Source organism: Ammodytes marinus (assembly GCF_949987685.1).
Source record: "Ammodytes marinus genome assembly, chromosome: 15".
In the NCBI taxonomy this organism is placed as follows: Eukaryota; Metazoa; Chordata; class Actinopteri; order Uranoscopiformes; family Ammodytidae; genus Ammodytes; species Ammodytes marinus.
Genome location: NC_137219.1, coordinates 6,653,354 through 6,681,248, shown reverse-complemented (window position 1 = coordinate 6,681,248; position 27,895 = coordinate 6,653,354). Strand labels below are relative to the sequence as shown.

At 41.0% G+C, this 27,895-nt stretch overlaps 1 protein-coding gene across 2 annotated transcripts; it reads left to right on the top strand.

Annotated features, from left to right (window-relative positions):
- Positions 1-510: 510 nt before the first annotated feature.
- stxbp5b (syntaxin binding protein 5b (tomosyn)) lies at positions 511-26,495 on the top strand. Of its 2 annotated transcripts, XM_080042766.1 has the most exons (29): positions 511-1,014; positions 2,383-2,480; positions 6,807-6,888; positions 7,044-7,144; positions 8,686-8,820; positions 10,866-10,929; positions 11,788-11,871; positions 12,679-12,802; positions 13,074-13,152; positions 13,803-13,957; positions 14,081-14,153; positions 14,568-14,715; positions 14,883-14,950; positions 15,072-15,112; positions 16,073-16,293; positions 16,964-17,148; positions 17,542-17,667; positions 17,951-18,102; positions 20,048-20,110; positions 20,224-20,280; positions 20,385-20,432; positions 21,539-21,589; positions 21,839-21,961; positions 22,856-23,095; positions 23,928-24,285; positions 24,554-24,719; positions 25,051-25,162; positions 25,715-25,935; positions 26,352-26,495. In XM_080042766.1, the coding sequence occupies exons 1-29, from the start codon at positions 871-873 to the stop codon at positions 26,391-26,393; spliced, it is 3,561 nt and encodes a 1,186-aa protein (XP_079898892.1). In that variant the 5' UTR covers positions 511-870; the 3' UTR covers positions 26,394-26,495. The 2 variants fall into 2 exon arrangements, with proteins under 2 accessions (XP_079898892.1, XP_079898893.1); XM_080042767.1 differs by lacking the exon at positions 21,839-21,961.
- Positions 26,496-27,895: the final 1,400 nt, after the last annotated feature.

The following is a 27,895-nucleotide window of genomic DNA, read 5'->3' as shown; positions in this document are numbered from 1 at the left end:
GCTATTTTTGGAGTAATATTTACTGCCACTAATTTAGGTGTTGAGAACTATATTCCCAATAGTGGTTTGGAGATAAATGCAAAATTGACAAGTTCAACTATAATGGTGCTTAAAAAGTGGCAGCCATTTTATCAAAATGTATACTGATGGGCCACTTTGATCCAAAAAACAATACCAAAAAGAAAAATATGAAAAGGCTATTTATTAAGAAAATTTAAAAAATCTATAAGCCTATACATCCACTGTACAAATTAATACAAGAACAAATAAATACAACAAACAATACCGATACAAATAATATATACAATTAATTATTATAATATAACAATACAGCTGTTTTACAAAATACAAATATAAAACATAAAATAATTTTTTTTTTATCTTAAATCCCAATGGAGGTCACTGAATCCTCTGGGTCACATAATCCACCGTAACACTGGCCCCCAGCATCCGGGTGCCCGCAGTGCGCAGACTCAATCCCCGCTGCAGTTCATTACGTTTCCGTAGCCAGGTTTGCTACCCGCTGAGCCCTGTCCGGGGTAAAAACCTACCACAGCTCACGGAAACGATTGATCCCAGTCGAATAACGCCGAAATATTGGCCACATAAATGTTCGGATTAACGCCCGTGTCAGTGAAGGACTGTACGCTGAATCCATGCTCGTGACTGAGGGTTGGTTTTTGGAGAGTGCGCTGGCAACACCCTCCGTAACATGTGAGATGTATACAGAAAGATATTAACTGTACGTTATTTCGGCTAACGAGCTAGCAGCTACCATCCCTTTCCCTACCTCCTCCTTCTCTGTCCAATTTATGCTCGCTTGATTTGTTGTTTCGTTGACAACCGTCTCGTCTGTACCGGAGAGATAAAATGAAGAAGTTTAACATTAGAAAGGTGCTGGACGGATTGGCAGCGGCTTCCTCCTCCTCCTCCTCCTCCAACCAGCCCGGTACTCAAAGGGAAAACGATGTAATCCAGGAGACTCTCCAGTCGGATAATTTTCAGCTTTGCAAGGTGAGTTTTGCTTTCCTTTAATAACCCCTAACTGATTGTTTATGCACACTGACAGTCAAATGACAGCGACAAAACCCTGTCGTTGTTTTCATCTGTCAACTGTCAGTCACCACTGCTCAATGGCATGGAATTAAAATAAAGCAGTCTAAGCATATAGCATTGGCAACACAAAATATGCAGCCCAGATATTAATGCATACCTGTGTGGGGACATTGAAAAGGGAATTAATCGTTGCCTCAAGTCATTGTTTTTATTATTATCATACAGTAGCTGTAAGTCAGCAGGCTGACCTGATCAGCCCTCTGCAGTTTGACAGAGAAGAGAAGACCATTTACATACAGCAGATAGATAGATAGATAGATAGATAGATAGATAGATAGATAGATAGATAGATAGATAGATAGATAGATAGTAAATTAATGCATTGAAAATGTAAAAATAATACAAACACAAGGTAAAACTTACAAGCAACAAAAGAAAAAAATGTGCAGTGAAATTTGATACAATGACGACAATGCTGCAGTCCGTTTTTATATATTAACTATTTTGTGTTTTCCTTGGACAACTTTGCTTTCTAAAGAAGGAATTTGGTTCGAAAAAGACCAGAACTTTCACAGAAACCTGCTTCATTTGTCTAATACAAAATGAATGTAAGTCCCCCGGAACTTTTCAAAACAGGGGAAAAATACTTCCTAGCCTGGCTGGTTGATACAGTGCATTATTTTGTAGCCATGAATATTATATTAATAATCCGTCCATTTAGATCTGGCTAGGAATGTTCCCGCCTGTGTGAAAATGTGTGTTAATATCTTGGAGATCCAGGCCACCAGCTTCTTCCACCCCCACCATTTGGCCCAGTACAGGTCAGGTCCCCAGGTTAGAGAAGCCAGGGCATTACCTGTTACATAATGCTGCCGTAAGCTGCACGCCAAGCTCATGGTTGGCTGGCCAAGGCTTGCAATCCCACTGAAACAATTGAGTTACAGATGCCTGCCGATAACGGGTGTGTGTCTGTGTGCGTGAGTGTGTGTGTGTGTGTGTTGGGATGAAGTGCACTCCTAGGACTGAAAATGTGAGCCTTAGGATGCATAAAATGAATTTATTACTGATGTCTTACAGGATTGAGCCTGCATTGCACACGTCAGGCAAGATACCAGGAAGAAAAAATATCCCAGTCCCCATTTATCTGATTTATTTTGATAATAAGCCTAATTTTCCACATTGATGGATTACATTTCTAGGAGATTATGATGATGCCTTTTTTTTCACCAGTAATGCCAGCTTGACTGTGTGTGTAGCAGAGCAGATGATTGATTAGCTGACTGGAGGTCTCCCTCTCTCTCATATAAATTCTGCTCTTTCCTGCAGACTGTGCGTCATGGCTTCCCCTATCAACCCTCCTCCATGGCTTTTGACCCTGTGCAGAAAATCCTGGCCGTCGGGACTCAGACCGGAGCTTTGAGGCTGTATCCTTTTCTTTTCTTATTTTTATGGGAAAACCAAGAAAGAGCCACACGAGGAAAAGTAAAGCTTAGATGGTTCCAGGGATTTTCAACATCCTCCTCTCCCTTGTGCCCACAGACACACACACACACACATACACACACACACACACATGCGATGACACGCACAAATGCACACACACACGCACACACACACGCACACACACACACACCAACCAACTTCCTGACATCTCTTCCGCAAACATATGACTAAGTCGCCCTTCGGCATTCCACAAACTTTGGGCAATTCGTACAGTTAGTGACCTCTGTCATCCAACACAAAATCAAATAAAATCCCATTCTGCATTGTGGGTAGTGCAGGGATCTGAGGTAAGACACTAGCTCGGCAGCCAGCAGCCTCCTTCTCCTGGAGCACCGGGCTCATTAGCGCTATCTCTGCAGTAGCATGAGCAGCCCCCTCTGCCATATGCCGAGGAGCCGGCCTCATCAACTGTGCTGCCCGGCGTGTGCCAGGATGCCACCTCACGTTTGTGTGTGTATGTGTGTGTTGTCCAGTGATGTTTACAGCGCACACATATGCACACACACGCACGCTCACACGCACGCACGCACGCATGCACACACACATACTCACACTCACACTCACACTCACAGAGTCAGGCTGCTACAGTGCTTTGTGCTGGGAATCAGTTTTGTATTTGTTTGCCTTCAAGGATAAACAAAATAAAATGTTTTTACAGCTAACCAGGCAACTATCATGATTCACAGCAACACATTCCCCCCTGGGTCCCATGCTATTAAAGGTGGAATCAGTGATTCTGGAGAATGCTCGTTGTCACAATCACTTTTTGTCAAAGTCAGTGAATATCTCCTCACAGTCCGCTACCTGTCCGTTCGTGTGTGCGCTGAAAAAAAAAATCCAGTGTTAATACCCAACTTAGGCTCTACAAACTGGTATGATAACAAAGGGTAAACATGGGTGGCCCTCCATTGCTAGCAACATGCCAGTTCACAAAGCCTAGACTGTGTATCAACATTGGATTCTTTTTTTTTTAGAGAGCGCTCACACACACACAGTGGTTACATAGAGATACAGAGATATTCACTGACTTTGACAAAAAGTGATTTTGACAACAAGCATTCTCCAGAATTGCTGACTCGTCCTTTAAACATAGCATGTGATAGTCTAGTCATATCCAAGTTATGCTGTTTACAACATGTCTTCATGGTCAGACTATGTGCTTGAAAAACACAAGATTCCCTTTGTGCACGTATCTTGCATGTGAGGTCCCATCTGCTTTATGTAGAATTTCACTTGAAGTGGCTCCGTTGTCCTCTTTATCCACTCTAGATTAAGAGCGCATCGTTTAGTGTTTACAGGGCAACTCCTTCAGAACACACACACATAAACACACATACACACACACCGCTTTCATGTTGTCCTAATGTGCGAGGTGGAGCTGATGGGATTACTGTCATTCAGGCAATAGGTCCATTTATCAAAAGACAGGCTGCATCGATCCACCTCATTGCCCCCCGAGTTTGGAAACGCCGCCACAGCTCAGTAGACATAAGCTCAATGAGGTGTCTACAAGCAATAAATGTCTGCTTTTACAAGAGCTGTCTTTACTACAGTGTTTTAATCAGTGTTTTACTGTAGGCAGCCCCCCCCCCCCTCCCTGGTCCTATACTAATACCCGCTTTTAAGTTTGGTCACTACAGATTTGCTGTGTGTGTTTTATTTATTTTTTGGGGGAGCCAAAGCAGTTAAAACAGTAATTAAAAATACTTTAAACCACACAGGCTTGGATGTCGACACAGGGAATGTTTTGAACTTTTAAAAGGAAATGTTAAGGTTTGGATGAAATGTTTCACAACATTGAGTGTCAGTTGAATATGTTCTTGTGGATGAGGGATCACGCTAGAAGTCAGATGATTGTTTTTGATAAGATTCCTCTGAAGAGACGATTCTGTGAAAATGATAGGCTTGCCTCACTAACTAGCCTGTAGCTTCCCCCTTCGTTAGCAATGCTTTGAGGTTGACTCTTTTCTTTTTGCATTTGTCAGCTAGCATGATTAAGTTAACTTCCTGTCACGATGATTATCACAAGAAACCCAGCTGATGTTAAAATGCTGCGGTGAACCACAATGTTTTAACCACAGCAGAAATGTTGAGGTAGTGAGGGGGGGGGGGGGTGACTTTAGTGTGTGATGTCTTTAACTGTCAGGATACAAAGCAGAGGGAGCAACACCTTCAAATTCGGTCTCTGATATGATCTCAGATAGTTAAAGGTGTAGTCAATGATTCTTTAGAAAGCTTGTTGTCAAAACTACTTTTTGTCAATATTAGTGAATATCTACTCACTATCCGCTACCTGTCTGTACAATGTGTGGGGCCCAAAAACCTCTGAAACCAACCCAGTTGACAGACTTTTCAAAAGCCTTTGCCTGTGTGTGGCTCACATGAACATAGTAATTGTTTTGACCGTGAAGCGGGAGAGGAAGTAACAACAACAGAAATGCTCTAGTTGCTCACCACGGAGATAACATCTTGTTTTGAGGTTCATCTAAGTAATTTCCTGCTCGTCTAGAGAGACACTTGGCTCAGCACAGCACCGATAACCTACATTGCATCAGAATCAGTCCAGGCTCCAGACTCCCTTTACATTCATGTGATGAGACAATGCACACAGGGAGAAGAATAAAAAACAGGCAATAAAAGCACCTTGTGATAACAGTTGTAAGGCTGTTGAAGTGGTAGTAACGTTGTTACATATTAACATTGTTGCTCATAAGTCTTCAGCTCTGTTCTTATTTATTCACAACCAGAGGCGATGAAACAGGCTTAAAGGTGAAGTCAGCGATTCTGGAGAACGCCTGTTGTCAAAATCAGGGAATATCTATTACAACCTGTTACCTGTCCTTGCAAAAATCCAATGTTAATACACAGCCTAGGCTCTGTAAACAGGCATGTTTCTACCTACGGTGGGCTGTCTTTGCTTACAAACCCTTTGTTTAAGTATCGGTTTACAGAGCCTAGGCTGTGTATTAACAGAATTCTTTCTTTTTTTAACCGCACACATAGTACTGACAGGTAGCAGATCATGAGGACATATTCACTGTTTTTTTTTTCTGACAAAAATTTATTTTGACAACAAGCGTTCTCCAGAATAGCTGACTCCACCTTTCACAACACTTCCTCCTTAGTTGTGGACCTATGGAGACGCGAAACTCATTAATAACTCGGTTAAATGTTCTACAGAACTTGTCAGGGGCCAGGAGCTAAAGCTTGAGAGGAAGGTCACAGCGGGTTGAATGCGAGTTCAGTAGTGGGGAGCTTGTTAGACTTGCCCCAGCCTTAAAGTCTTTGTGTTAGAGTCTTGTGTTTGCCTCAGTCCCTCTGCAGAAGTGATGCCGCACTGTGGAGTCTGTCTCCTTACTACCAACCTCACCTTAGTTTGTTTAAGGCACTAAGGGATTGTTTGATCACAGCTTGGTTAATCCTGCTCACACATATATAACGCCGCGTCAGCTCAAAGTGGATTCAAGTTAGTGAGAACAGCTGTCTGTCTCTTTGGAGCTTTTCTTACTGCGTTATCAAGGCGGTATTGTGAAAAGAAGTGCACCTTTTTGTTGTCTTTGTGTGTGTCTAGAGATTAGATCTTACTGTAGGCTGCTTCCTTCTTCTTTCTGCTCTGTTGTGCATCTCTGTGAAAGTGATTAAAGGCTGGTTTGAAGTAGACAAGCGCTTCCCATCTCATTGTGCTGCTCCTCATTTCTGGGCTGTATTTTTTGGAAGGTATTTTGGAGGTTTCCGCGGTGATGATGCATTACAGTCCTGGTGCCTACGTGGCGCTGCTCCACCGTGGCCACACAGTCTCCCAGTCGGCCATATATGCAATCTTTTTTTTCTTCTTTTTTTTGGCTCCTCTTTTAGTCCACACACAGTTCTAATTGAGGCCCGGCCGGCGTCTACTGTTGGCTGAATGGGTGGCCTTGGCTGTGTGTTTTTTTTTAATGGGCCAGGTTTAGCAGGCTTGAAATTCTCTGGCTTGAACTTCACAGTCCCAACAGAGAGAAGGGAGAGTTATAGTTAATCATATTGCATTCATACTGACTGATGCATTTTTGAATCATTTGGGCAGAATGGTTTTGATTAAAATTGTTTTGTTCCATTATTTTTTACGGTATCGGTTTGGGATTCAAACTGAACAAACCACAATATGCTGGAAAGTGGTCATTACGCACAGATAACCTACTTCCCCGACATTTCTGCATAAACGTCATTGGTATCCATGCAGTTTTTCCTTGACTTGATCCGTCTCTTAGCTTTGGCCGTGCGGGCGTGGAGTGCTACTGTCAGCATGAGAGTGGCGCGGCAGTCATCCAGCTCCAGTTCCTGATCAACGAGGTTTGTTGTCATTGACCTTCTCCCTTGTTTGGTTTTCTCTCCTCGCCCTCCTGACCTTACATGCTTATACAGCCCTATTAGTTGTGTGTTCTCATAATACAGGACCTTATTGGGCATTCTTCTAACCGCTCTTGTTTCTGTCCAATTGGCCACAGGGGGCACTGGTGAGCGCCTTGACTGATGACAGCATTCACCTGTGGAACCTGAGGCAAAAGATCCCTGCTATCCTGCATTCTCTCAAGTTCAACAGGGAGAGGTACGGTACTAGCGTTTTATTCTTTTATCTGCTCCGGTATTTGTGGGCATCTGTCGCTCTGTGAAGCGTGAACAACATTTAGTAAACAGTCCTCACAGCTGGCCGTGTGCTTGTGGGGGGTATAATTAGCAGCGCTGTTACCATCAGGTGCTGACGAGTAATTCATCAGTGTCCTTCAGATTTCCCCTGTTGGAACATTTCCTCATTTCCAGGTATGCTTTGTTTCAAACAATCATCATTTGTTGGCCATTTTCTTTTTTTAAATCTATTAAGTAAACCTGTCAACCCTCACAGCTCATAGCAACTAAACTAAGATTTTTCCAAGTGATTTGGTAGAGACCAAAGCAGAGCTAAAATAATAATATAATGAAAATTAAATTTCTTTGTGTCCCTGGCCCATGTGGCATACAAAATCAATTAACACAGCTTCAATTGGTTAATCTATGTACTTTTCTAATGTGGAAAGATGAGGCAAGAATACATTTGTTTGACAAGTATATTGAAATAATTTAAAAATAATATAATGCAAAAAATGTAAATATTGCACATTCATCAGGTGGCCTGAAATATGACTTCATCTGACTGATTATTAGGATGTGTGTGTCATCCACCATAACCGCTTTGTAAGGCCACAATATGTCAGAGGTTAGCAGTGCAGTTTGTGTCTCTGCCCCCATGTGGCAAAAAAAATCAATGAACACAGCTTTAATTGGTTAATCTGCTTTTGTTATGTAGAAAAATTAGATAGAAATACATTTGCTCAACGTCTATATTCAAAATGTCCATGTTCAGTCAATATCACATACGAAGCATGCACAGATAAACCGTTAACATCTGCCCTGTCCATTGGCTGTTGTGAATCTGTCTGTATGACTGAATGAGTCTTCCCAGCTGTTGAGTGTCGGGGAAATTCTATATTCCGACATGCTGTAATAGAAAACTCACAGAGAATTTAAGAATTTAATTACATTTATAATAAGACAAAACAACAGAGTACAGAGTGTAAAGCTTCAGACCTACACGGTCAGCCCCCGATGGGACTGACTATATCTTTTGGTCAGACAGAGTATTTAAAGGCCCCCTTCAACAACGGGGGTGTCAAACTAACAGATGGTTAATAGAGTAAACAGGTCTCAGGGGTTTATTGTGGTCAGCCACAATAAACCTTAAAATAGTTTAAGCAACTGTTTTGTCAGCACATTCTTAGAGGAAATGCACATGTGTTAAACTCATGTGATATACATATGAAAAACAGATCAATTAGATAGTTACAAATAAATCTGCCCTCACATTGAGAAAAAAACAAAGCAGTGTGTTTACTCAACGCTCTTCCTCCCCCACTGATCTATATATAGTCAGGCTTCATTAGTGTGACACAGAGCAAGGCCTTTGTAATTAGATCTTAGTCACCGGCTACTCCTTCCAGTAGCAGCGGCATGATTAGGGACGAGGGGGTGACTCTTTGATGGGATTGAGACAGCAGATAATGAAAAGCCTTGTTGTGATGGATCCCGCTGTTGTTGTTGTCCCTCTCTTTGCAGAATCACGTACGTGCACCTGCCCTTCCAGAGCAAATGGCTTTACATCGGCACGGAACGAGGAAACATCCACATCGTCAACGTGGAGTCCTTCACTCTCTCAGGCTACGTCATCATGTGGAACAAAGCCATCGAACTGTGAGTCCAAAGTTCTGTATTTTTTCCCTGTTATTTACATACTCTACATACTGGCTCATTTGCATATCTTCTTTGTGCACTTGTGCGAGTTTGACACCCAAGCAGGAAAGTCTGAAAAGAAAAATGCAAAGGAATGTGTTTGCAGAGATACAGTGTGTCTTGTAAGCTGAGAACACTGTAGCTGGGGATCAGCATGAGGGCAGTGTGAGTAGAGCTGCAACGATTAATCGACAAATCGATTATTAAAATAATCGACAACTATTTTGATAATCGATACATTTTAATAAAAAAAATCCAAATTCTCTGATTTCAGCTTCTCAAATGTGAAAATTTTCTGGTTTCTTTAATCCTATTATGACAGTAAACTGAAATATCTTTGTGTTTTGGACATAAAAATACATTTGAGGAAGTCAACATGGGCTTTGGAAAATGTATCAAAATTTTTCACCATTTTCTGATATTTTACGGACCAAAACACTAATCGATTAATAATCGATTAATCGGGAAAATAATCGACAGATTAATCGATTATCAAAATAATCGTTAGTTGCAGCCCTAAGTGTGAGGTGCAGGTGATGAGATTGTGCCATGCCAGAACTTGCGCTCTGAGACTTCTGGAGGTGTTTGCTGCCTGATTTAAACTTAACATCTGTAATAGGAAGTGCCCACTTGATAACCCTGGGGACTTAACCCACTCCCCCTTGTTAACACCCACTGCAATGCAAGGATACTACATGGAGCATTTTATCACATCCTGTGCATAGGCAAATGTTGTGCTGCACTTTCTGCCGGGGTACAGATGTGACATGCAGGTAAAGTTACATTTTGGTGGATGGAAATCAGCGACACACTGACTAGTTACTTTCTACAAGACTTGGTTATGATAGTATTTCCGTACTGGATTCCGTGCTAAAAATAGCACTGAAAATGATGACTATCTTCAGGAAAAACAAAAACACTTTGGCTCGTAGAAGTGGCTCCGTCCATGTCATTTTTACTCATACACCACCAATGAGCCAATTAGCGTGTACGTGAGTGAGGCTACCGGTGAAATCTGATAAATTGCTGTTTTGGATCTGGGAGTTGAAAGTGTCGGAACACCCAAAGTATGCCATCAGCTCGGATGAATGTCGCAGAAACAGACAGTGGAGAAGGGGGAACTATTTACTATTTTCTGTCTGACAGCAAATGATTAAAGAAAATAGTTCTTGGCTGTAGTGTGGAATTTCAAACTTAACTTTCACTCATTTCTCCTGGAAGAAGAGGTGTCTCGATCTATACTTTTCAAGACACTTTCTGCTTCATTTGTGGTTTGCACAACTCACTTTCTAGGCGTCCTGCAGTGGACAGAAACAGCCGGGGGACTTAATGATCATATTTAGCATTGTAGTGCAAAGTCAGCCGTTCAAATCATTATTTTTAGGACGGTCGAACATACTGTCAAAGAGTAACATTTATTCTGCTGAGGAGGATACATTAAAAACCAGTTCTCTACATTAATGGTGTGTCGTGCGGCGATTAGCGGCCTTATTCCTGCCCTGCCCGCCTGTTATTCCCTGCTACTTCTTCTTCTTCTCCTTGACTGTATCGACTCATCAGCAGCAATGAGATCATTAGCCTCTGGAGCCAGACCACAGTCGGAGAGGCAGCAACACTTTCTTTAGGGCCAGACCTTCACTTCCTCCATTGGCCCCCTTTGCTCTGTTGCCACGGCGACGCTGTCTCCACACACTGTAATCTCTCATAGACCCTCATGTGACCCCGCTCTCCCTGTCTATTTGTCCCTCTCATATGCCATGCCTCTCCCTGTGTGGTACACTCACTGATGCACATTTTCATCTTGCAATCTTTTTCTCTCCATTCTGCGTTCAATTTTTAATTTTTTTTGTAGGTCTTCCCTAATTGCCTCAATATATTTCTCTTCCTTTAAAAGCTAGACTGTTTTAGACAACATTAATTACAAGCAGATCAGATAATATTTAAAAATCGTGTTTATATCATGACAATATCTCTCTATCTTTCTTATGTCATTAAAATGTACACAGATCCACCAAGACACACCCAGGGCCTGTCGTGCACATCAGTGATAACCCCATGGACGAAGGAAAGGTAACTGATTGTTGACCACGACAAAGCCTGTAGAAATAAGATAAATCTACCCTTAAAACAAAACTGTACCATCTTTCTTTTTGTTGTCCACTGTTGTTCTTTTAGTTTAGTTTTTTTTCAGTGGCTAACTGCACAAGTGCAAATGACTACGTCAATATGGCTTGTGCAGCTACAATGGAGAATGATGGCAGAACATTTTCGGCTAATTAAAATGTCAATGGTATAAACATTGGATTTTGGTGTCAAAAACCAAAGAGAAAAAAGGTTTTCCTCCTAGTCTAATCATTTACTGAAAAACGTACACAATGTAACACAGACAACGGCAGAAAAGATAGAGATATATGGTAGATACATTTTTAAGTAGCAACAGTTGCATCTGTTAAGTCTTGTGCAGGTGTGTGTTAATGCTGCTTATTTAAACTTTTATGAAATATTTTTTTTTCGGTTTTATTTACTTGAGTTTCTTTCTTTCTCGATATATTACAAATATGTATTAAGCAATAAGGTTTTAAGAAGAGATCATTTCTAATGATTTACTAAATCAACTATCCAAAATAGGTTGAGTAGTTATTTCACGGAAAACATTTTCCGGTTATCAACTAGTGTGTATAAACTCGTCATAGATAGAAGCACAGGTGTTTCCACCTGCAAGACATTTCTGCCTGCTGCACCTCCGCCGGTTAAATAATAATAATTAAGTTAAATAAAGCGTTCCCATTTATTCTTAAAGACGACCATCCTCTGAACAGATACAAGTTGATACAGTGGTTTTAACTCCAGGCTAAGTTACATGTGCATGAGTGTGGTTTGTTTCACACTAATCAGCTGAGCTGTGTTTTGCTTGTCTTGTTATTGCAGCTTCTGATTGGATACGAGTGCGGGGTTGTGGTGATGTGGGATTTGAAATGCAAAAAAGCTGACTACCGCTACAGTTACGATGAGGTAAGGCGTTTTTTTCCTTCCCACTCGATCCTTGTGAGGCTACTAGTTACTGTTTGTCATTCATGTTTTTTAGGATTTAGGATGATATCAGGTGGATCAAATAAAGTAATGTTCTAGATTATTGTTCGAAGTGAGACCTTAGCCAAGTAATGGATTAGTTGGATAAATCTGGTGATAGTCTACATTTCAAATTTCATCTAATGTATGAGATCTCATGAAAAGACCAAAACCAAAAATGAACAGATCCCACCAACAACCATAGCATTCGTTGGCGAAACCTGACATGGTTTCATGCAACAGAGCTCCATTGTTGTCCAAAAGTTGTCCAAATGTCAATAGGTCCATTGATATGTTTAACACACACACACACACACACTGCAGTTTATTTGGAGCCAATACCATATACACCGTCCTATTGTCAAAGATACTTGCTAGTGCAGGAAATCTGTTTCTCCATGTTTGAATCACTTTAGCTAAAACCTACAATGTCCAGCATATTTATGAAATGTATTGTATAAGCCCTATCATTTATTCAATAAAAAAAAAAGTATAAACCATTTTCAAAACCTTATGTCTTCATTATGAATGAATGGGCTTGAGGTTTGAGAGCTACGGTTTTGAGAGATGTTCTCTTGTTTTGGTCTTATCAATGGGATTTGTTGACAATCAGAAAAACATGGAATGAATGATCCATCTCTTATCTTTTTGAATAGGTTACACAAGGAGCTTACTGCAGGGCTATACAATTTGCCTGTACTTTACTTATTGCTCCCACTTTTTAACAATGTGCTACTGTGTGTCTGTCAGGCCATCCACTCCGTCGCCTGGCACCACGAGGGTAAACAGTTTGTTTGCAGCCACTCCGATGGCTCTCTGACCACATGGAATATACGAGCCCCGGCCAAGTTTGCACAGATCATCACGCCACATGGTAGGAACTGTTGTATACACACAGTTGTATATTGTTTATGTTCACACACACACACACACACACACACACACACACACACACACACACAGGCATATTGAATAAAAGCCAACTACATATGTAAAAATAATATAGCTTGAAGTCCTTCCAATATAAGAGGTGTGACAAATGCACACATGGATGGTGTCCATGTGTCGTATCCAAATGTGCATTTGTACACAATATTTACTCTACTTTGCATGCTTTTGTTTGTTTGCCATTTAACCTCTACTAGGAAAGCAACCTAAGGATGGAAAAAAGCCAGAACCATGCAAGCCTATCCTGAAGGTGGAGTACAAAACAACAAGGGCAGGGTAAGTGCCATGGTAGACAGTCCCCACCCATCCTGTGTCTTAAACGACTCCGGGTTGAATCCATATCCTGTACTGAAAGTGGCCTTTCCTGTTATGCTATCACAACAGCACACATCTAACTGGCCAGTCCTGTTGACACTGCCTTTTCTAACGGCAAAGAGGTGTGAAGCTGGTAAAAGGCCCAGCGTAATTAATACGTTCTGACTTGCTTTGTTTTCTTTGGATACATTATTTTGGGTCATTAAAACAATGATTTGTTGTTCCATCGAGGTCACGTTTCAACTATGTTGTCATCACTAGTATTAACACAATTATCATCATCTGAGTAGAACAAACTTGGTCCCTAAGTAAAACGACAAAACTTTTAGACAAAAAGAAGGGCATAAAAAATTAACTATTTCACTGAAGCTGATCTAATTATCCTTTACAGATTTTTTTTCTCAGGTATTAGAGGACAGGGATTAATATAGTTGTGATTATAATTAAAAAAGTAGGCTACTCGATTCATATATGCTCTTGAAATTGGGGCAAAGCGTCTCCGGAAAAAGCACAACGGTAAAAATGTCAAGCCCCTCTTCAGCCGTTTACAACAAACTACAATTTATTGAATACGAAATTACATTGTTTATGTGTGTGTTTCCTGAATTTAGGGACCCGTTCATGATCCTATCTGGAGGCCTGTCTTATGACACAGTGGGGAGGAGAGCCTGTCTGACTGTGATGCACGGAAAGAGCACCGCTGTCCTGGAGATGGACTACCCCATCGTAGACTTCCTGACGCTGTGCGAAACTCCCTATCCAAATGGTGAGCTGTTACACTTCAATCCAGACAAGTTTTTATTCATTTGTGTCACTTCCCTGAAATGACATCATAAGGCTTATTAATTTTTTAATTTTTTTGCTGTTGTTTTTGTTTTGTTTTTTCCAGACGTCCAGGAGCCTTACGCCGTGGTGGTCCTCCTCGAGAAGGACTTAGTCTTAATAGACCTCGGACAGATTGGGTAATTAATGTGCTTTCTAAATATAGTCGAGTAAACATATTTTAGGGTTCGCATCAAACGAACATGGGTTCTGTAGATCAACACACAGTATTAATAATACACAGCATTAAAGAGACCCTGCTAATTATTTAACTCTATTAATTATTTCAGTCAATTCAATCCAACCCTCACCCCTCCCCCTCCCTACCGCTAATCCACAGACAGTGAAGCAAATTACTTTCAGAAATTAAAAACACTTAATACAATAGACCTCAATAAACACAAGACATAATAAAACAAGATGAATCAAAGCATGGATCAATAGAGCAATAAAACAAGCATCTATCACAACTATGCCAAGCAGTGAAGTGTACTCTGTATGAATGAGTCATTCCTAAGTTTTCAAATCAAAGCCATGACACATTGTCTTTGCAGGTATCCAATATTTGAGAATCCATATCCCCTGACCATCCATGAGTCACCGGTGACCTGCGTTGAATACTTTGCCGACTGCCCTGCTGAACTCATCCCTGCACTTTATTCCGTCGGCAGCCGGCAAAAGAGACAAGGCTATAGCAAGAAGGTAAATGACTCCTCTGTGTGTAACCTATGCTTAAAATGCATTGGCCGTTAGTATTGATACTTTGGAGACATATGTATGCTATTAAATTGTTAACACAATTAAAGGAAAGCAAACAAAGAATAACATTTATAACTTAAACATACATTTTGTCCCTTTCTTTTCTAAAGGAATGGCCCCTTAGTGGAGGAAACTGGGGCCAAGGCACCCAGAGTTACCCAGAAATCATAATCACTGGGTAAGTGACTAGTTAATAATCAATTAATTTATTTATTAATTCACTGACCAAACAAAAAATGGCCTTGTCGAAGGGATTAAATTATCTCATATTATTCTTTTTCCTACCAACCAATAAATAGACACGCTGATGGGACGATCAAATTCTGGGACGCTTCTGCGTGTGAGTAGTTTTATTTGTTTTATTTGTAAGGAGCTACATGTGATCCCTTTTGATGCAGGTCTTGTGCCATATTAAGTCAAGAGCTAAGTCGCAAATATGTCAGTCAACATAGTAATAAATAATACACATATCCAAATCATCAGGTCATAAGTCATCAAATTACAATAACGCACTTGACACTGATGTTTGCGTAGACGAAACATTCAAAAGCAAACATGTTTAACTCCTCATTAGCTCAGGTTTGGCATTCAAATCAAAGGTTGCATGCCACACCTGATTCTCATCTTTCAATGCTCTAATCTTGCAAATTCATGCTGTGGAGAATTATTCCGCTAATAATAATGCAATTCAAGACCCTAGGATACAGTGTATTGAAGGGATTTCATTTGTAAGGCTTTTGATCTAGACTTGTGGAAATGTTAGATTTTGCAGTTATGATGGCCATGTATGTATGGTTATGCACCTCCATTCAAAGTTGGTGCATAGGAAAGAATCATGTTGTGCCTTACTAGTTAATAAAGAAAGAATCTATTTTGGCCGTGAATTTACTTTTAGTTGGATTTGATATTTTCTAATCCATTTAAATCTACTTATTAAGCTGAAGTCATTCTTTCCTCTTAGATATGAATGCTAGCTTTTGGTGGTTCTCAGATTTTAGCGGGGCGCAGTCACATTTTCTGGCATTTAGGTTAACACACAATTGATCAATCTTACTATGGCCATGGTAAAGTGCTGTTTATATTGCTATATGATTAAAGCATTTACTGTATATACAGAAGACTGTCATCTGCATAGATAAATACTTCAACTCCACAACACTATTTTTGAGAAATTGTCCATGGAATTGGAATGAATTGTCTTTTGGAATACTGTAAATTAATGACTTAAAACACTATGGGATTCACTGATGCAGCATATCACCATATCTCCCTAACTTCTTTTGTGTCGCTCTTCTCAAAGTTATGCTTCAAGTGCTGTACAAGCTGAAGACTGCCAAGGTTTTTGAGAAGGCTCGCGGTAAGGAAGAGAAGCCCAGTGCAGACATAGTAGACGAGGACCCCTTTGCCATCCAGACCCTGTCCTGGTGTCCCGAGAGCAGGATGCTGTCTGTGGCCGGGGTGTCTGCCCATGTTATCATCTATAGGTTCAGCAAACAAGAGGTCACCACTGAGGTTGTGCAGGTTAGTAAACAATCTATGTCTATGGCAGTGTGTTGTCAGATACATGCAGAATTTTTGCTGTATTTTAATCTTTATTTAAAAAGACTTGGAGGAACTCTTAAATGTGTATGTGCCAGTCAAATTTTTCCTCTGATGGTCAGAAATGACCTGTACCAGCCAACAAGATTATCAGCGAAATTAATGCTATTTTTATATAATTGTTATTAATGCCGTTGCTTGGGTACGCTTCCTTGCAAACTTAGATAAATTGATTTACGGCATGCAGACCAGATCATCCTGTGTTTCCTGAACGGTACTAAAACAAGTTTACTTTGCTTCACCATCGTCATATTACCTTATTAATCTTTCATAGTCACATATAAATACATTACCTCTCCGCAATCCTGCAGTCCCTCTTTCACTCGTTCCCTGATCAAATGCACGCACCACCCTCAAGCACTCTGGCGATGGTGTCGTAAAAACACTACCGTTTTCGTCCAACGGGGGTGCTATGATCAACAAAAACTGAAAGTTCCTCATAAACCACTTTAAGTCTTAGTCTTCAAATGTTAATCTGCCAGCTCAAAGAGTACTATCAATCTAGCTTTTACAATTTTGGGAAGAGAGTTCAGGGGAAAAAATCCAATTCCATTTACAAGCATTTCCATGACATATATCATCTGTCTTTTAGCTTTTGGAGGTGCGGATGCAGTGTGAGTTTAGCGACGGGGACTCCCCTGACCCAGGAGGGGAGCGATCCCCCACCCTGCCCACACCGGGAGCTTCCTCCAGCCCTCAGGAGGGGGAGCCTCCCACACAGCCCTCCACCGGGAACAATGCCTCTGACGGACCCCGGGACAATATACCATGCCTGCAGTATGGACAATTCAGTTTTCTTCTTTTTCATATTATTTTATTTATTCATCATCTGTTTGTTTACAAAACGGTTGACCTGGGATCAGCTATTTAGATCATGAGGTTATCACTGAACTGCTGGCAAGAGCAACTCATTTCAGTTAGGGATGTAGCCATCCATTCTCTCCTTGACTGCTAGTCAACTGCTCAATTCTTCACACATCGGTACACCAGAGGAAATGAATCCTCATTACAAACATATATTTTTTTTAACGATGAAAATGTTTTGACAGTCAAAGCATGGGGAAATAACAATAACATAAAAGTGTCAGTATAGCTTCCCCAAAGGGTGATTTTTCATTCCTGTGTAATGTGTGCAGCCTGCTGTCTCACCCTGCTGTGTGTTTGATGCAGGGTGCGGAGCTCCCCGCTGAAGCAGTCTCCGGGCTACCAGGTGGAGCTGGTGATCCAGCTGGTGTGGGTGAGTGGGGAGCCCCCTCAGCCAATCACCAGCCTGGCTGTCAACTCCTCCTACGGCCTGTAAGTCCACACAGCCGGCAACGCTTGATATTTCGACATGAGATCGCGTCTGTTTAGTGTTTATGCACAATACTCGTCTCTATGGTGGTGGTTATCCCTGTCCAGTAGCTGTGTTTTGCGCTAAATTTGTACGCACCCAGAGACTTTAATTGCATCCTTTCACGCAGAAGGGCAGTAATCATCCATACACTGCAACTGGCTGTATCATGTTAGGATTTAAGATTAAAAATAGCAGCTGAATCCTAACTCCACTGCGTCCCATCATCCCCATTCTGTGTTTCAGTGTGGTGTTTGGGAACAGTAACGGTCTGGCTGTGGTGGACTACCTCCAGAAAGCTCTGCTCCTCAACATGGGCACGACGGAGCTGTACAGCCCGTCTGACCCCTACGTAAGGCAGCCTCGCTCCCCACGCAAATCCAAACAGCCCTCCGGAGGTGAGCCACACTACCAAATGTTTTCACACTCCCCATTTGCTAAGCACTGCCCTCACTTAAAACCCAGTTAGCAGAATGTGCCCCCCTAAAAAAGTCAAGTTCATAACGTAGCTTTCTCTGCATTGATTTGATTCCTTATCAAGATACACTGGTAACATTGTGGACTTACCCACGCACAACAGGACCTACACACATGCATATAGGAGAGATGAGTGAGGAGGATGCCCCATGAGAAGTGCCCCAAGGGGACAATATACATACCAAAAAAAACACTTGATACATTTGTAACTTAGCTGGTATTTCTTTGTGCTGCCAACGCAATCTAAACACTGAGTGACTCAGTTTTAGAGCTGGCCTAGGCAGGCAGGGCTGACACTTGGCAGAAGCATCGATTTCGCAGCGTGAGCGCCGCCCCCTGCAGTAGCTCCTGTCCCTCAACAGGGGGCACCGCTCACAGCTTCTCCATCTGTTCAGTTGGACGGAGCAAAGACCGTGGAGCGTGCATGAGTAGAGCGAGTGTGAGTGAATGATGAATAAGAACTGCTTTAATTATTTCCTTTTAGATTCCTTCGTATTTTCCATCATTTCTTTATTTTAATAATTTTTACTTTGTTTTTGTATCTGCCTTATCATCCTGTTATTTCCTTTTTCAAAATCATTATTTTCAGTCTCAGTGTCCTGGAGCTACATTCCAAACCCTTTTATTTGTGTTTTCTCTTCTTGTCAAATCAAATTTTGTTATTAAGAGCATTTCCATTCATTAAAGGTGGAGTCAGCGATTCTTGAGAATGCTTGTTGTCTAAATCAGTGAATATCTCCTCCTATCCACTACCTGTCCATACTGTGTGTGTGCTGGAAAAATCTAAATGTGTTAATACACAACCTGGTATGTAAACAAAGGGTATGTTAAAAAGGGGGCCCATCGAAAAGCGTTCTCCAGAATCACTGAATCCACATTTTAATGTATCATTTGGAGTGGTCTCTTTCCCAGAGATATATTCTTACGGTTTAATGTCAACTACAAATCGAGCTACAAGCCGCTGAGCCCCGTAACTGTCTTTTTCTGTTGAAGTTACTGTATGATGTCCACTCATTTTACTCATTTTTTTCTGTCTCCCTTTTTCTTTTTTTACTGTCAGTCTCTCAATGTTCTAACGGCGTTCCAACTGGGATCATGTCTCCTTGCATGTCCAGACTTTCTAGACTCTCTAACTTGTATACTCACTCTGTGAAAAAACTACGCTTATCTCGCTCCCGTAAGTCATATTGTGTCAGAATCGACCCCCCAAATAGTATGAGTTCTCTCCTCTCCTCTAAGCCTTTCCCATGGTCCCATAAAGATACACTACCAGATTTTCAATAGAGCACCAACAAAACTGCAAAGCTAAAAGTGGTGGACCTGCAACTATAGGGTCGGTGGTTCGATCCCCAGTCTCCCCGCCACATGTCCAAGTGTCCCTGAGCAAGACACTGAACCCTAAATGTCTCCTGATAGTAGCCAGCACCCTGCGTGGTAGCTGCTGCTATTGGTGTATGAATGTGTGCTCCAGTTGTAAAGTTGCTTTGGATAAAAGCGTCTGCCAAATGACATGTAATGTAATGTAATGTAATGTAATTCACTTTTTTATTAGCAGTGAGCTGGGAAGAAATAAGAAGACTTGAGGGCATAAAATCAGGCAGTGTATCTTTAAACCCTGCCTCCTATTTGACTAGACAAACAACGCTGACACCTTGAGTCAACAGATTTGTGTTAGATTTGTGAAGTCAAGTCAAGTGTTTTGTATTTACTGAACTGTACAGGTAGCTGTCCCCGCCTTTGTTAATATACCCTTTAATTTTTTTTCACTATGTGTGCTTAAGGAATTTACATAGACTTGCTAAGTGTAGTCCAAGAGTAGTGGACTAATTCTGCCATGTTTAATTACAACCTGTGTGCCTCCCACAGCACTCAGTGAATCCAACGATGGCTCCAACACCTCAGAGGACCGCTGCAAATCACCCACTTCAGGTAAGACTCCCTCAAGTCTCAGTGCTATTTAAAAAAAATGACAAAAAAAACATCCCTATTTTATTTTATTTTTTATTTTTTATTTTATATAAATCCATCTTTATCCAATGTAGGATCTACCTCACCTTGCAATTCAGACGATGAGCGAAAGCAGAAATTCATAGAGAAGGGTACTGTATTTTTAAAAGCTGCACTTCACCCTTTAATTTAAGCATTTGAAGAAGAAGAAAATTGCTGTGGTGATCTGATTTGTCTTCTCGAACCTTATTTCCAGTGAAGTGCAAAAGCAGACGCTTTTCCAAGACGGTTGCCAATGACTTTGGTACTGTATCATCCCTGATGTATTCTCTTCTGATTACTCACTCTTTCTCTCTGAATGACAGCGATCTAACCACACTGTGCCTTAATCCTACGTCGATCTGTTGCATCTCGTGCCAATGAAAAGAAAGAAGTGCATTCGAGAAATTTTATTTTACTAATCAAATGGTTTGCGGGTTACATAACTGATTTATGAAATAACTTAACATTCTTCATCTAATGCATGACAGGACGTCTTTTGAAACTTCAGGCGTCAGATTTTCTATGCAGATTTTTGCTAAAAGTGCTCAAGGCTGCTGCCCGCACAACTCTGGATTTAAAATATTATACAAAACAACCAAATTGGCAAAATATTACTTTTTCACTATTTCAAAAGCATAGAAAATCTGCTTCATGCTCTATTCTCTATGGTACTAAAGTCTTAACAGTGAAGTGAATTATTCTTCTTGGATCATAGACACTTGCTGTGTATGTGTTGCTGATTCCAGGATTTCAGCTCAGTGTTTGGCTACCCACTGATTTTTCTCCCTCCTCCTACTCTCTTTGCATAACTCAGTTGTTCACTGAATTGCAATTACTAAATGTCTTGTCTGCCTCTTGCTTTGTTTGAGGTTGCAGGCCCTCTGGTTGTCTGGGATGCCTCTCAGCCTCGTTTTAATATTCTCAGGGTTTCTCTAAGGGTGGTGATGATCCACTGCAAAAGGTTTTGCAACGTCAAAGGTGCCAACTAAAACTAAATAGAAATGTATTTGGAATAAGAATGTTCCCTAGCTTAAAGCAGTGCAGAGTCATGTTGCACAAAGTAAGAATATATGAAAGTTTCACTTTTTAAATTAAATTACGTGAAAAAATAACTTTTCCATGATGTTCTAATTCTTTAGATACGCTTGTACATTTCCTCAATCGTTGTCCTTCAGTATGTATCACCACTCTTAAGAATGACTCAACATCCTAATTTATTGCAATGATTGTACGCTGATGTGCACTGTCTAAACAGTGGCAGATAACTGATATGATAATTATGGGATATTTTGATGAAAAATTTAAAAATCACTTTCTTAGCCATCATTCTTTCCTCCATAAAATAGTAGTATTTGTTTCTGTTTACAGCCAGGATGTCACGGAAAATTAGCTCGTCTGGCGAGCAAAAGCCAGACCTGGGTAAGCCAAAAAAAACTACTAAATCTTAGCTTCTAAGACCCTTCTACATTTTCCCTGCAGGTTTTCCTTTTGTCATTCAAATATTATGCTGCATTGTATGAAGTTTTCAGCTTTAAAATAGTGTCATGTGGAAGTATGGCATGTTGTCCATTAGCACATTGGTGTATACAGTATTTGAGACCCCTGTTGTCTAAGGATGTTGTACCGTCCATTGAGACAAAACACTCTCTCTGTTTGCACTGGGAGTAGAGTTGGGCCTCCTGCGATGGCGCTCTCTCAAGTGTAAGCAGCGTTGTTTTTTAAGTGAAGGCAAGTCGGCGGTCAGGACGAGCCAGAAGAGGGCCTGTAAAACTTTGTCAGAACCCGACTACAGTGAGTGGACTGGCCCGTCCGTGGTCTGACTTGGGCTGTGGTGTGATAATAACTGGTACTAACCCCCGACACTGCTGGGGCTTTTACTGTGACTGGATCGACACTAATCTTCTGACAAATGATTGTTGCAGTCATTTTGAGGGAGCTCAGCTGACTGTGTTCAAAATCTTGCTTTCCTTGTTCACACACACACACACACACACAGCGGGCGGTGCGTTTAGCCTCCCCCCTCTGTGTCACAGATCTTTTTTTTGTGTTTGTGTCGGACTCCCTCATTAGCTTCTTAAAGAGGCTAAAAGCTTGTGTTTCAGCTGCCGTCAGCACAGTAATGAGGCATGAATAATTCTTGCTCCTTAAATACCAATTCTTCCTTGGGAGTCACTGTAGCTAGTACAACACGCATAGCTTATGCATTTTTTTCACATTGAGAATGTTGTTGTCAAATGTAAATGCAAAAAAGGATGCGTCCTGGGATGTTAACAGTGCAAGAACATCTCAATGTGAAAAAGGATCTAATGTGAACTAATCAAAGGGTTTGTTGTTGTTTTTCTGCACTGGGTCCCTTCCATAAATGAGATTAGTATGATTGAGGATGTGCTCCATGGGATAACACTTTACAATAGAGGTACATTCATTAACAGTTAGTTAATGCTTAGTTAAACCTTAATAAGCATTAACTTAGTTTATGCTTAACTGTACCCTTATTGTAAAGTTACCACATATGGTCACAGAACATAGCTCTAACATATCCACATATTTGACCCAGTGGATTTAATGCCAATAACATCTCTAAGTCTCCTGTTTGCACGGAGAAAAGCTTCTTATCCCCTTTTCATTTTGCATAAATCGTTTCCTCATTCTGTGGCTTTTTTGTGCTCGCCTCCCGCTGTCCAGATGCCAAGGATAACTCATTCACCCGCTCGCGTAGTTCAAGTGTAAACAGCATAGACAGGGAATCCCGAGAGGCCATCTCCGCCTTCCACTTCTGTGAGAGTTTCCCCAGGAAGACGGACAGCGTGCTCAGCCCGTGTCTGCTGGTGGGAACCACGCAGGGCGCGGTGATGATGGTGGCCGTCAGCCTGCCGCCCGGCGCAGCCCAGAGGCTGCAGCAACCGGTCGGCATCTCCTCCTGCGGTAAGAGGCTGAACAGAGCTTTATGTTATTCACCAGGTGGGGTTCTGCATGTGACAATGGGCAAGGAAAATGACGGTACATCAGTCAGATCCAAAGCAACAGTACAAGAACTTCTCTCTCATACTAGTCACTTTACAAGTGTTACAAGGACAGTCCTTAACATTCTTTATAGAGCTAGTAGGGTTGGGCGGTATCCAATTTTTGCACGGTTTAACCATAGGGTAATACCTATTTCTATTACTTCAACTGTATCCTGTTTGTTTTAGTTTCTGGCCTAACACTACATTTTACAAGATCACATTGGACTAATCACTAATGCCAATACCTTTGGCAAATCCAAGGTTTTTTTTTCATAATGCCTAAAAAAGTGTTTGTTGTTGCAACATAGTAGTACTGAATGGTTACATTTTCGTCAGACTTTTGAAGAAGAAAAAAAGGCTTTAATATCAGACTTAACTTGTATTTTGTATTCCAAAGAAGGAAAGGTCATGAAGGTTTTTAGGATCATTTTAGTGCACCAAAAATTGTGCGAAGACCTTTCCTTTAACCTTTAAATTCCATGTTGGAATTAATCGAATCAAATGCACCAGGGAGAGCACAGGAGGACAGGAAGAAACTTTGAAGGTTAAGTGGTTAGTGGAAGTGGTTGTACCTATTTCCCATCACAGTTATTGTGCAGATAGTCCATCTGAAGTTATGATGATAATAACTTACAATGCTCGGCTGTCCTCCGTTTGAACTTGAATTAAGGATAGAAGCGCTGAAGATTTTGTGATGAATTGAAGGCGGTCTCCGAAATGAAAACGCCACCTCTGTATTGCGCATTTTTCAGGCACCCTTGTCAGTCTCAAAGGAGGCATTTTGACTATGGCCCTATTGGACTCCACTGGCGCTCTGCTGCCCCCTTCCTACGAGCCTTGGTATGACCCGAACGCCTCAGACGAGGAGAAGGAGAAGAGCCGGAAGCGCAGGCCGGCCTCCCCTCCCTCGTCACAAGAGGGTCAGGATTGCCAGTTTGCCGTGGTGTGCTCTGAGAAACAGGCCAAGGTGGTGGCACTGCCCTCCCAAACCCGCATCTACAAACACAACATCACAGAGGCCTCCTTCGTGCTGAGAGCCGACGTCGTGCAGATGGCCGGCACCAACTGCATCGCCTGTTTCTGTGCTAACGGGCACATCATGACTCTCAGGTTGGTATGATCTCCAGTTGCTTCTGTTGGTATTTGTATTGACTTGAACATATCTGATTGAATCATAAAAATGTATCTAAAGACACAAAAGCTGGGTTTGTATCACCCTGCTTTGATTCACATTTTGAAGTATGGCAGCAGAAAGGATGATGGGAACGCCCTGATTAACGTTCTGTTGTTTTGACAAATGTAAAGATCCTCAAATAGTCTTTTATTTTTTTGTTGCTGACTTTGAAAATACTAAAATATCTTCTTTGTGTCACCATAGTCTGCCCAGTCTAAGGCCTCTACTGGACGTGAACTACCTGCCGCTGACGGATATGCGGATAGCCAGAACGTTCTGCTTCACTAACCTGGGCCAGGCCCTGTACCTCACCTCCCCCACCGAGATTCAGAGGATCACATACAGCCAGGAGACCTGCGATAACCTGCAGGTCAGAGAGTCAAAGGGTTATACTATGAACATTTTATATTTATGCATTTTGCATTTAGATCCCATTTCTAAGTGTGGAAAAAATACTATTATATAAAGGATATAGAAAGAACGCCATTGAGGTCACTAGTGTTACAATGGAGGATTTCAATTGTAACTTTTTATACATCTGAAATTACTTTATTTAATGTCCTTTATTAGCCACTGAATTGGTATGGGACGTCTATAAAAAAGAAGTGGTCTACTAACTATAGGTCGGACTATATTTCCATTGGAATATCGATAAACTATCATTTAAAATAGATATGTTCTGTTGTTTCTGTGTTCCTCAGGAGATGCTCAGTGAGTTATTTACCCCTGTGGAGACACCGGAGGCTCCTAACAGAGGTTTCTTCAAAGGCCTTTTTGGAGGAGGAGCTCAGTCTTTGGACAGGGAGGACCTCTGTGAGTACTAGTAATATTATATGAGTATTAGTATTCAATTTGGATTTTATTCAGCCTAAGAATTTTAAACATTTGCTTACATTTATATATTTATTTACATATATACTGAATAATTATGTGCATTTTTGAATTGTCTTTCATGCTTTTATATTTTAGTATATATATATTTATTTTTTCTATTAATACAGGCAAATATCAGACATGACATTATGATGACAGCACATAACACATAATATAAATGAAAACTAAATAAGTGTAATAAGATTAATAGGATCCCTAACGTTATTCAGAAAACAATTAGAACGTTAATTTAGAAACTAAAATATAGTACGTATGAGCAAATATTCCTCCATTTCATATTGTGATGTGCTACTTTGTAATAATTTGTTGCAATTATTTGTTCCAAAAGACACTGGCTTCACAATGTCTTTTATTTTTAAATACATTTACATCAAAAATTGTTCTTGATTGAGCTTTAAATATAGATATGAAAATCTCTATTTTTAAATGTTGTTAACAAATTATATGGATTCCTCCCTTTGTCTTTGGTAGTTGGTGAAACAGCTTCCGGTAAGGCATCCCGTAGCCTGGCCCAGCACATCCCGGGCCAGGGGAGCCTGGAGGGCATGAAGGGTGCTGCCTCTGGGGTGGTGGGTGACCTGGCCCGCGCCCGCATAGCTCTGGACGAGAGGGGGCAGAAACTGGGCGAGCTGGAGGAACGAACGGCAGCCATGATGTCCAGTGCGGACTCCTTTTCCAAACATGCTCATGATGTAAGCCCTTAACCATTTTGTTAAGTGCCCTTAAAGCTATAGTGCCTGATTTTTTTATAAAAATGAATGTCGGTTACATTCAAGCTATCGGTAAACGAGTTGACCCAAAGTTGATGCAGTATGGCAGCGTTTACTAACTGGTGTCTCCCCTCGACACTGGCGCGGGAGATCATATAAATCCGAAGAAGCGCCAAAAAAAAAAGTCAGATGTTCATCATTTGCTAAGAAAAAACCAGGACGTACAGCAGAAGGAATAAAATCCTTGCACAGTCGCCCAAGGCTTACCTCATTTAGATGCTCCGACAGTGTGTGTAAGAATTCCTCACGCTATAGAAGTAACACACTATAGCTTTAAACATTGCTTTCAATGGTAACTCCTTAATGCTGACTCTCATTTTTCCTTTTTTCCCTTTCAGATGATGCTGAAGTACAAAGATAAGAAGTGGTACCAGCTCTGATGGCAGCGTCGTGTTGAGCAATCGGACTCTGTAATCACGCACACACCAGTATCTCTGAGGAGCTGCAGGTCCCTCTTCTTCTCTTCTCTTCTCTGTTACTCTCCACGGGCGGGTGGGTTGGTGTGTGGGGTGGGAACTCTTGCTTTTATTCTCAGCACAATATCATACACTCTGCATTACCTCAGTCATCTGAGGACTGCCGCGGAGTAGAGACACTGGCCGAACCAACAACGAAACGGGAGAAGAGAAGCCCTTAGGAATCTCTCTTTCCATTTCAACATCCGTCCACAGAACAGGAGAGTGGGGACCATCCATATCCACCAGTCATGCACTCCATATATATCTCATATATATATCCACACAGTCTGCTGTTTATGTTTCGAAAGAGGAAAAAGACAATTCTGCAAAACACGTACTTGTGGTGGCCTGATTGCGATGTTTTTCTTTTCGTTCTCTGCCCTTTACGGTGTCCACCAAACACAGTGGACTTAAAACTAGGAGAAAAAGTCTGATGACCCCTTTGTGCTTCAAATGTAATCAGGTTGACGAAGATTTAAGTTTCTATAGGAGTGATTGAATCAATCTAGGACTTGTCTGTCTAAATTATTTTACGCGTTTGTCCTTCTGTTGGGTCTGTTTTTGACGTATTCTTTGTCTAGAAAGGGCCTTTCAAGCAATTAGAATTGTACACAAATAGACAGAGATGACAAATCTATTGCCTCTCATTGAATAAGGGCTGGTTAGTACACTAGTTCATCAACCACTACTCCTTTAACTGCATTTCACAACCAATGTGTTTTAGGTGGGGTGGACAAAATCACTTTGGTTTGATTTTGAAATTAGATTATTTATTGAAACAGTATAATAGAAAGGAAGTAAAATAAGTTTTAATGTTGGGTATTCAATGTTATTTTTTCCCCCCTTTTGACAATTAAAATGCACTAAAAAGTGCTGAAAATGTTTACCCCCACCAAATGAAGAGTTTACATTGATCTATCAGAATAATGAAGAGTTGATACACTGGAAAAAACCCTGAATGTCTTCTATTCTTCAAAGCTTTCAAGGGGCTGTAGCTGAGTCACGTATGACAAGGATGAAGTGTTGGAGGGCAAGACTAATACTGTCCTCGACATGATAAGCATAAATGTATATTTTGGTTACAATTTTTAAAAAAAAGTTTTGTTGTGACAAAGATTCTATCTGAATACGGTTTATTCTATTTCTTTTTTTGGCATTCTGTCATAGCTGAAGGTGATTTTTATTTAATTTTTTTGTCTTGTCTCTCAATGTGTGGGGAAAAAAGCATGTGTCTCTTACAGCACAATGGAAATGGTAATGCTGTCTTTGTATTCGTAGCTGCCAGTAGAAATGACCAAGCACCACTGAGTGTACGGCACACTGCCATCGATCGGTTACTTTTTTCTCAGAATCACTCACTTCAAAAACAGATTTTCTCTTCTGCCTTTGCCTCATAATGCATATATGCTAACCTCTACCTGTGT

Coding starts and splice junctions, on each gene's coding strand:
- stxbp5b (XM_080042766.1), top strand. CDS start 871: ATGAAGAAGTTTAACATTAGAAAGGTGCTGGACGGATTGGCAGCGGCT. Junction 14,154..14,567: donor ATAGACCTCGGACAGATTGG/GTAATTAATGTG, acceptor TTGTCTTTGCAG/GTATCCAATATTTGAGAATC. Junction 25,163..25,714: donor TTTGGACAGGGAGGACCTCT/GTGAGTACTAGT, acceptor TGTCTTTGGTAG/TTGGTGAAACAGCTTCCGGT.